Source organism: Egretta garzetta, unplaced genomic scaffold (genome assembly GCF_000687185.1).
Source record: "Egretta garzetta isolate BGI_Z169 unplaced genomic scaffold, ASM68718v1 scaffold553, whole genome shotgun sequence".
NCBI lineage: Eukaryota > Metazoa > Chordata > Aves > Pelecaniformes > Ardeidae > Egretta > Egretta garzetta.
In genome coordinates, this window is record NW_009259328.1 from 3,263,327 (window position 1) to 3,274,025 (window position 10,699).

Below are 10,699 nucleotides of genomic sequence, written 5' to 3' on the forward strand. Positions count from 1 at the left end.
TACAGACAAAAATACTAATTCAGCTTTGCTGTTAATTACACTTATCACATTTCCTTGTTCCACTGCTTTTTCTTAACAAGGCTTGGTCTACATCATCTGTTAATAGCAAAGATACTTGGAGTTGTACTGTGCTGTACTTTGACCATTGTATTAAAATGGGAAGCTGGTGTTGCAGAAATTACTCTTGTGAGTACAGCTGAGCAAAATTTATATATTTCATTTAAAAATACCTTGTGTAAAAGTAAAACGCATATATATATATATGCACACACACTCTTAGATTATTTTGAAAGCAAAATAGTAGGAGGAGATGTAACACATCTTTGAAAAGTTCCACTTGCTACGCTGCTTGCTAATCCTAAATAGGCATTACTCTCATTTTCCACAAAACACGTTCTTAAGGAAGCTTTAGTAAGTTAAGCTTTGAGAAGTTCTATTCCTAAACATGACTTTCTTTTGTATGTAACTTCATTCAGTACGCTTCTGAAGGTCAAGTGAAAAAGTTTCATTTCACTTAAAGAAGTGGGATTGGAATTAAGATCTATTTTTCCTCTGTGGCTTGCTCAAACAATGTTTTGTGTTTATTTGAAAGTAAAATGTAGTAGTTGTTCTAGGTACAGGTAAAGAATGTGGAGAAGCAGTTACCTATGTGATTTTTACCTACACATAAAGAATATGTGGTGAAATAAAAGTTGAGAAGGTGTGTGTGCATATATGTATTTTTACACTTTCATTAACAGAAAAGGTTCTGAAAGCGTGGGTGACATTGTAACTACTCTAAATAAAGTGGCTGTTTTGAAATAGTTATCGCAAAGGAGAACCACATTTCAACATAGTAAAAATTTCTGGGTAAGCAGGGAAAATGGCATTAGTAAGGGACAGGATATAAATGTGTAAACAGAGTAAAAAGAACGTTTGCCTGTTACCATGTTTCAGTTTTGGCATGTATAATTACACAAGTAGTGGCTAGTAGTATGTTCCTACAGGCAGTGTTCTCAAGCAGGAAAAAGCATTAACATGCTTTGCCAAGAGGATCGGATTGCCTTCCATCCTTATCTCATCCATATGTGTGCGGATGTAACGTGTGTTATTAGATTTGCAGAATGTGTCATCGGTGACTGTAGTAATATTGTTGTACTGCAAAACAAAACAATTTTTTATAAATAAACACACACACATATATTCACATGCCCATATATGTTGAAGAATTTTCAACCTTTAATTTTATTCCTCTTGCCCTCCCATTTAATTGTCATTGGGATTGATTTGTGTGTACTATAGATACGTAGGAATTGAGTCTCTTCAAACCAATCAATGAGCTGATAAGCAGTTTGAGGTTGTTATTGATGTTTGAAATGTATTGTTGATAAAAGATTATTGCTTATTTTTACCACTTCCTATCCTTGATGTACAGAAACTAATGAGAAATTCTTGCACAGTAAATAGCTAACAACCAACATCTGAACACCAAATGGTTGTGGCCATTCAGATTAGAGGTAAATTGTTTTATCTGGAGGAGCATTAGACAACTGTAGCACAACTACAGTGTGACCTGTTTTAAAAGACAGTGGGTTTGGTTTGAAATCTGTAACTAATTAGGCTATTGGTAATAGAATGTTAAGGGAATACTTTAAAAATACCTGCAGATGAAGAATACGCAGACTTTCCGGTAAGTTAAGGGGAACAGATTCCAGTGCGTTATGTCCTAAGTAGAGGTAGGCCAAATTTGTCAGCTTCTAATAGAAAGAAAGAGGGATTATTAATGCTAATACTACTTACTTGAGGTTAAATAACTTGTGCCTGTTGCAAGATATCAGTATTTTTTTCTGATCACATAGAAAGCCTGTAAAGTGCCCAACATGAAATACTCTTTTGCTGTGAATGTTGAATTCTATTGTATCCAGAAACTCATACAACAGGCCGATGTTTTGCAAATTTCAGTGTTAGTTTATTGATTATAAAACTTGAGACTGCTATAAAGCTATATCCTTGTTTGTTAGTATTTATGTGGTCCTCAGGACTGTATTTGAGCCATCCTTTTTTGAATTGAGTGTTTCTTTGCATGCAAGAGAAAGAAAGTAGATAAGATATTTCATAGAATTTTTTTTATATGAATGACATGAGAGTGAGTGCACAAAGGACTGTTATTCCAAAGTGCCTTCAAAACAAAAGCTGGAAAGCTTCTTCATTGTAGTTTTTCTTAGATTACAAAAATACGGGAAAAAGTCATTTGGTGGTACACTGGATAGTCTCGTTACTAATTTTATTTACTTTGGCTTTCTAAATTACTGTCTTTTACTTACCTTGAAAGCATTTGCTTTGATTCCTCTGCTCTTGATTCTATTTTGGTTTGCATTAAATGTTGTTAGTTTGGGAGGTAGAACAGGAAGTTTTAGAAGTCGATTTTCAGCAAGAGAAAGTTCTTCCAATAACAAAAGCTTTGAAAAGGCTCCATCTTCTATTTCTTCTATCCTATTTCCACTAAAATCAATTCTTCTCAAGGTAGCTTTACACAAAAGGAATTAAAATATAAATATTGAATTTATAATTAAGTGATGTGAAACATGTATGGTTGTGCATATTAAATGTTACACTGTTGGCTGCACCATTCTAATTGTGATCTACAAATGTAAATACTGATAAAAATCCAGATTTGGCTTTCCTCATGATCTTAAATTAAAAAAAAAAGAAAAATACTTTGGATCCTTCCTTTTTCTTAGAGACAGCATGATTTCAGATATTCATAGAATTTGTCATGTTGCAGAGTTAAGATAGCTGGGAGAGATGTCCCTGGAGCATTTGAAGGAAGAATAACACCTGGTTGCTTAAGACTGGCTGAGATGCAGGGTTAAATTTTATTTTTAGCAAACTGCTCTTTCTCTGATTGTGTGGGAATAAAGATGGATGTGGAGGCCAAAATGGGTTGGAGATTAGGAAAAATTTTTTCAATGAAAGGGTTGTCAAGCACTGAGACGGGCTGCCCAGGGAAGGGGTTGAGTCCCCATCACTGGAGGTATTTAAAAGACGGATGGATGAGGTGCTTAGGGACATGGTTTAGTGATGGGATGGCAGGGTTAGGTTAATGGTTGGACTTGATCTTAAAGGTCTTTTTCAACCTAAACAATTCTTTGATTCCATATTGCCATCAGGCTTCCAGTTCTAATACAGGCATTGCATTAAATAAGTAATACACATAATGAAATCTAGCAATGTATAGAATACATCTTATTTTGTTAGTCTTGGCATACTCTTAAGGGACAGCAACTTCAAATATACTACCGGGTAAATGGAAATTAAAATTTGAACATTACTTACTGATGTCAGCAAAATCTGAGACTGCTATCCTTTTTATTTTGTTAAACCGTGCATAAAGGTATGCTGTTTCCTTTGGCAGTGGGGGTACAGCTTCGATGTCTATTTCCTCGCAGTACACTGATCCGCTTAAACACACACAGAGCAGACAAGTAGGTAAATCTGAAAGCAAATTATTTTGAGTAGACAGTTAGAAGTTTTTCAACTAACTTAAGCTTGAATATTCAAAATAGGATTTTTTCTAGTATCTCTTTAAGGCTTCACATCATTAGATTTTTTTAAAAAAAATTCTATCCACATCCAGTTCTGAAAAGATTTAATATTCTGAACTTTGAGTTTTGTATTCTTTTTATTGTGCATAATTTCCCCGTGTAAATTCTCTGTTTTTATCTGATCATGTCTTGAAATGCTATTAATCAATCTTAATTCAGTTTCATTCTTTAATTGGCTTAGAGTGTTGTGGCTATGGCAACTGCAACTCTGTGGCCATGTTGAATGTAATCTCTAGAACCGTTCTTCTGAAAAGAGAAACCCATGCTGGAGGTGCATCTGGCAGCGCATGTGTTCGATACTGCAATTGCACTGGAACATTTCTGGCAGGGTCAGGTCTACTCTGTGTTACCCCTAGCTACTATTTTGTCTAATCCTTTTTATAAAAACTCCAGCAATGATGGTCATATTGATGATCATATTGATCAATGATTGCTTTAGGCAAGCTGTTCCTGTTTTTTGCTGAGTTGTTTTTATAGCTGTTATTTTAAGTAGTGAGAGAAGCTCTGTATCTTTTAAAATGCAGTTTAAGCCCATTATGGCTTGTCCTGTTCCTCATAGATATTAGTAGAGTCATTAATCCTGTATGACAGGAATATTAAAATACACATAACTAATAAGTCTTTCAATCCTGTTTCCTCACCACTGCTATCTGCTCTGCTGTGTTTTCTGTATTGCAGGATTTTTGTTTAGCTTCCAAACTGGACTGTAGTAGAGAGTACTAGCATCATATTGCTAGGTAGTTTGTTATCCTACATAGCAAAATAGGATCTTCTGCAACCAGTGAGAGTTACAGAAGTAGCCAGTTGATACTGGGAAGCCAACCCAGTATGTATAATGTGAGTAGTTCTTTTTTTTTTTTTTTTCTTACAGAAGTACTGCAGAGAATGGAATAGAGATTTTGAGCTTTAGCTTTGTGAATATTACCATCTGTTAGACTTCAGACTTCTGCCCCATTTGCCTTTTTTGCTGTCGTGAGCTAGAGTGTACGAAACAGAAAATGATTGTAAAACAATGTTGTTGCTGTTTAAAAGGCAACAGTTTTAATGCTTGTCTGTGGCTAGAAGCTCTGGTGTTCTTACACATTTGTTCCGGTTTTGATGGGGGCTTGTTGATAGATGCTGTTTGGCAATAATTAACCTCGATTAATACTTTGGTGGAGATTGATGCTCCAGTGGTCTTGCTGAATCATCAATTGGTTTTGCAAGTTTAGATCATGATACACCTGAAACGCGTATCTCTTTCAATGCTCTGTTTGGCAGACATAGCTCCTTTCACATTTAGAAATCATTGTGGCTTGTTAGGAGGAAACTGGACAATACACCTGAGAGCCTGTAGGAAACTTAGGCTAGTGAAGAATGTTCCTGATGTAGTTTAACCATTGACTTCCTTGATCATCAAATGTAAACTGTAAGAGTAGCCAGTTCTTTGAAGAAATCTATTTAAGTAATTTAAGCACATAATATTTCATCATTACTTGGTTAAACTGTGGAACTTATTGGGGTGTGTATTTTGTTTTTCTTGATTGTCTTGCCTAACTTATTTAACTTGGATACATCTCTATAGCAAATATGACTGGGTTAGTCTGTAGAGATTCTTATAAGCTGTGCTCTGTGTATTCAGTTTTCCTGAGGATTCTTTAAATTTTTTTCTGCCTGCTCCATCAGAAGTTAGAAGACTTTCCACAGAAGATATGAAAGATATTAATAAATGAAAAGATTAATTCTATATCCCTTGTCACCCATTACATATTAAATTTTCATATTACAATATGTTCTTTTGAAGAGCTTAAATGCTACAGTATTCATATCAGTTAACTTACTTGTATCCTTTGTTGGTGGTACATTGTGTTCGCTTTCATCCCCTTGCAGTCTTAGGGAAGTGTCAAGAGAAACATTTGTTCCATCCTTTGTGTTGAGAGCAAATGTTATTTTAAAAAACAAACAGGAAACAAAAAACCAGAGTATTACAAGGATCTGAAATAGCAGGTCTTTTAAAAATGAGCTTCCTACAACAAACCTTCTTATGACACTTAATTTTTAAAATACCCTTACATGCTGGATGGCTAATGTGATATATTATCCTTTTTGTAGATGAGCTCTTTACTTTGAAAGGCAAGAAGGGAAGGTGGTGCTGCTAGTGTTCTTTAGAAAAGAACAGTAGACACAAAATAAAAATAGAGAGAAAATACAGACTTGTGTGGTGTGGAAGGAATACATAAGCAATGGGTATCTAAAAAAACCTGGAGTTCTAGAGATAGATTTTGCATGTCATGCAAAACTTGATAGGATTCTTGTGAATGTAAGTTGTATTTTTTATTTTATCCAAATAATCTCAGTAAAATAACATTTACTTGTATTTAAGTTTAGTCAGAATTCCCTGTTGAGGTAGTCATTGCATCTTTTCAATTGCAAGGCAACTTAGTTTAGAAACATGTTCCTTTCAAGTATTGGCAGAAATTGAGCAATTCATTTCCATTAGCTGTACCCAAGTCTGTTTTAACACCTGGGCTGCTAACATAAAGGGCCTTCTGTGGTGCAGGAAATGATAGTCAAGTTTTCATTGAATACCGTAGGAAATTTAGAGAATTACATACTATTTCTAGAATTATAGTATACATACAGTGGGTTATGCTATGATTTGCATGTATTAAAGTAAAGGGGATTTTTAGGTTGACTGTGGCAATTGTGCTTGACTAGCATAATTTGTTGTCTTTTTTGATGGGGAATAGCTGTAGAACAGAGTAAGACAATAAGCTTCTTGGTCTGCGCTGCTATTGAAGACACATGGGGAAAAGTATGTTATCGGGTATGGAAGATGTTTTTCTTTAGATGTGCTTAAGGATTAGGCCCTGGCAGAAGTACGGTCCCCAGTTGAAGAGAGCTTCTTACACACTGCCAGTGCTCACAAGTGAACAGAATTTTTTTATTATTTTATTTTTTTAATTCTTTCCCACTTGCCCCCATTCAGGCATGTAGCACATAGATAGTTCATCTACTAGAACAATGTGAAGGTAACACTATCTGTCAAGTTACTATTGAAACTAATTTTGTTTTATTTAGTATTTGGTTGCTTGCATATATTTTACTGCGGGGAAGTCTTGCGTTCTGCAAAACAAAACTCAAGCTTGTCAAAAGTCTGAGAAACAAATTATCTTGGCCAGCCTCTCTCATTTTGACCCCTCTTTTAGCCTGTGAGTCATCTATCCCTTGGCTCTTTCCTGCGTCTGTCTATGGCTCTTTATTGCCTGCAGTTTTTGTGTAAAGTCTGGGGTAGGTTGGTTTGTTCTGGTAAGGCTTTTATACCTGAGTTAGAATGCTGGTGACAGTTTAGCAGTTGTAGCATGAAACTTCTGTGTAGGATAAGAACTTTTGCAGTGTTGGGTATGGAGAAGCTGGAGGGTGTGAGCTGAACAGTTAGACTCAAATGAGCAGCAAATCTTACAGAAGGTTTCTGCAAAAATGTTTAGCCTGCATAGATACGTTGATTAGGCATGTGAAGACAGGGTCCTTGACTTAGGTACCCTTGCCAGTAGAGACTTTTGTGTAGATGGATTTAAAATAGAACAACTGCAGTTCTGTTGTAGCATGTTTGGCTCATAAGGGACTTTTTTAACATGCTTGTAGGAAAACCATGTTTGCTGACATAGCATATCTGTACCAGGTATAGATTTCTAGTACAGTATCCTACTGGAGGTGTGATTTATGAAAAAGTATGTGTGTGAGTTCTTTGCAGAATGCAGTGTGCAACTAATTTATGCAAGTGGGAAATGTCAACAAAACCCAAAACTGATTATTTGCAGAATGCGGTTAAATCCACAAAATTAAACAACAGATTCTCCCCCCAAGCAATATATTGGAGATATTTCCCAGTCAGCTATAAAAATTCCTAACCATGGAATATCAGTGCAGAAGACTGTTTGGATTATAATCACAGAAAGTTCATTACTTGCATATGTAGGGAATGCACTGAAGGAATATTGGCCTCCTTACATACTTAAATTGCACCTGCCTCTTGCACTTTATTCCACAGACATGAGTTACATACAAAACCACATTAACATTCATCTTTATTACACCAAAGGTCTATAAAACTGATAGTTTATATTCAATGGACTGAATTAGTCCAGATATGAGATGGTCTCTAATTGGATGGCTCTGTTCTGCTGTGGCAATTAAGATTTCCTGGTTTTAAGCTTCTAATATTTTCATTCTGGACTGGGGTGGCTGTGGTTTCAAATAATAATCATTGTAATAAATTTTGCTTGGCTGAACTTTTCCTTAGTAGTAGACAAAGGTTTGCTTCATTCTTTTGACTGCTAACACAAATAGATTTTTTTTTTTTTTCCCCCTGGTGTTTTCACTAAAAATTTTTTTTCTAACTGTGTGTTCAAGCAGACAGTAAAGAGTTAAATTTGTCATGCAAGATAGACAGATTTCTGACTGGGCATGTTTGAGGAAATTGTTGGCATGTATTTCACTTACAGTTAACACTTGAAATATTCTGGGAGCTAGAATTTGTGGAGTAAATGAATAGAAGATTTGTTTGCACATCCTATGGTTTAAATTGGGAACACTGGAACTTGTATAGATGTATTTGTTGCACATAAGGAACTAATTTATTATTTTGCAATGAAAACATGTAATTGGAGAACTGACCTGATGGAAATAATGACCGACTGCATTCCTAGAATTATCCTAAGCAGAACTGTTGGCCTTTAGAAGACCTCTAGTTTATAGCACTGCCAGTATGGACTTTGATTAGTCTGTGGCATATCCGTTGGCAACGTGTCCTTGTAGGTATACTCCTTATTGTTCTTTTTACTGAAACCTTAGTGTCTTCTTATTAGGATGATTTTAGTAACGAATGTCATCTGATGCTGTGCCTAACTACTTAATGTTAATGTTTTTAGTATTTTTTTAAAAAACTTACTCAGTTGTGAGTGGATAGCAACCTACTAGTTAAGAATTAGTTAACAGTTGGGAAAATATTAAAAAGGCATACAGAAGTGTTTTTTCTGTATACGTGCTGCAACTTTTTACTTATACTAATTATCTTTCGCTGTCATCTTTTTTCTTGTTTATCAGACTAAGTTGTTATAACAAGCGCAGTTAATATTAATGAAAACTCTCTTGAATGTATTAATACTTGGTCGTTACTGCTTTGTTTGAATATGTGGTATTTTTCTTGGCAACTAGTATTGGGGCGATCATTGTTAGTTTTTCTTCCGTCTGCCTGATCAATGTTGTATCTTGATGTGTATTGTTTAGGTCCTGGCAGAGGCAGTCTGAACAGAGGTGTGAGGTTTTTAGCTGTCCCTGTCAGCTGAGGCTGTTGCACTTCATTTAACTCTCCTCTGGTTTTGTGTCTTCTGCTTAAGTGTTTAAATTAAAAGGCATGGATGTGGAGCACATAGGGAAAAAAAGTTCAGAATTGACCGTTTGGGGGTGCTGGTGAGTGCCATGAGGTATAGTCTTTATTGCTACCTTTAAGACTGTCAAAGTGTTAATGTAGGTGACTACCGCAGGACTGGACGTTCCCTGGTAGTTCAGGACTGCTAAACTGTTGAGGTGCAAAAAACCCCAAACAACCCACCCCTGAAAAACCAAGGCAAAAATCTTGATAGCTTGGTAAGTCAAGAGAGAAATTGTGATATATGCTGGCAGGTTGTGTCCAATAAAAAGTACCGTTTCAAGTATTACTTTAATATTAAAAAAAATCCTAAATAAAATCACTCCCCTTTTTTTTTTTTAAACAAACTTACTGTCTTAATACAATGTTACTCAAACTATTGAGCTAGTATGCTAGTATATCCTGTTCTTGAAACTCTTATAATAGTAGGCACGTAACTACAGCTTCGGTCTTATTTGTGAAAGCCTGTCTTTTTGTGGGTTTCTCAAACTGTAGCATGGGTAGTATTTTTGTGGTTTTAATTTGTGCCTTTCACTATGTCTGAAACACAGTTGTACGTTTCACTATTATAAGACTTTTTCATAAAACTTGCATACATGCATGTAACACCTTATTCATATAATGCTTAGCAGTTAAAAATATTAAACTGATAATATAAATAAAATACCTTTCTTATATCCTTGGATTGCATTTCATAATCTTGTTGCATCAGGCTTCCCATGGTAACATCTGTATCATACTCATAAAACTGGAGTGATTCTTGCTGTATAGGTGGTGCTGAATTTACCAAAGGTACAAACACAAACAAAAAAAAAGTAGTCTGCAAAGGCTTCATTCTTGCATGGAACAATGTATCTGGCTTTCAGTGAGCTGGTGGAGATCTGCTCATGTGTGACTATGGAGAATACTTCCTTTGTGACTGGAAATGAAAATGCAATCCGTCAAAACAATATTTAAAGCCTAGAGGACTAGTTGGCAGGGGTTTCTAACGCATAAGGAAAATGGAACAACTTTTAACTCTTGATATCCTTTAATTAGACTCCAGCATTATCACAACTCTTCTTAACAGGAAAAGAAACTGTGAAATAATAAACAATGTTTTCCAACTAATAAGGAAAATATTATCTTACTTGCATTTGCTTGTTTCCCAGTGTGTTATTTTTGTTAATAGGAAGAGGATTTTGTAAAACATTTCATGAAACATTTGGCATGTATGTAGCTGAACTAATTAAAAAGAGAGGTTCAAATGCATTTTTCTCGGTTGTCAAAATAATGATTTTCAAATATAAGTACTCTTCAGCAGCAATCTCTCATTGTCTTTGTCTTTACATTTGAAAGTAAATACGAGGAGATAACACCCCCTGAGTTCTTACAGGTTGTACACTTTTCAGGCAGGGGGAGGAGGCTACAAACATAATCTTTAAAACATTTTAAATACACACAATCACTTTTAAAATACTTTACACAGCATTTTTTCCTGTGTACTGTAATTGTTTTATTTAAGCTTTAGGTTAATATACTTTTAGGAAAAAAAGTCCACCTACCGTTTTAGCACTGTTCTTCTGTGATTGTCATAAAACCAGATATCCTTATCTATATGTTAACTTTACTCTCTTGTTAATCCATTTTAGGTTAGGAATTACATCCAAGTTGTTGAAATGAATACTCTTTCAAAGTTTGACAGTCTTTAAAGTGCTTTCCATGG

General features: G+C 35.2%; 1 protein-coding gene across 1 annotated transcript; it reads right to left on the reverse strand.

Moving 5' to 3' along the window:
- Positions 1 to 966: 966 nt before the first annotated feature.
- OGN (osteoglycin) lies at positions 967 to 10,069 on the reverse strand. Its single transcript, XM_009636649.2, has 6 exons — positions 9,662 to 10,069; positions 5,405 to 5,489; positions 3,316 to 3,474; positions 2,304 to 2,506; positions 1,641 to 1,736; positions 967 to 1,137 (listed from the first exon to the last, which is right to left on the reverse strand). The coding sequence occupies exons 1-6, from the start codon at positions 9,827 to 9,829 to the stop codon at positions 967 to 969; spliced, it is 882 nt and encodes a 293-aa protein (XP_009634944.1). The 5' UTR covers positions 9,830 to 10,069.
- Between the last annotated feature and the right edge of the window lie 630 nt (positions 10,070 to 10,699).

What these genes read in the sequence shown, in the direction of transcription:
- OGN (XM_009636649.2), bottom strand. Translation starts at nt 9,829, where the DNA reads ATGAAGCCTTTGCAGACTACTTTTTTTTTGTTTGTGTTTGTACCTTTG. An exon ending in AATCCAAGGATATAAGAAAG is followed by an intron (nt 5,490 to 9,661) that starts GTATTTTATTTA and finishes CTCAACACAAAG; the next exon opens with GATGGAACAAATGTTTCTCT. An exon ending in ACCACCAACAAAGGATACAA is followed by an intron (nt 3,475 to 5,404) that starts GTAAGTTAACTG and finishes ATTTGCTTTCAG; the next exon opens with ATTTACCTACTTGTCTGCTC.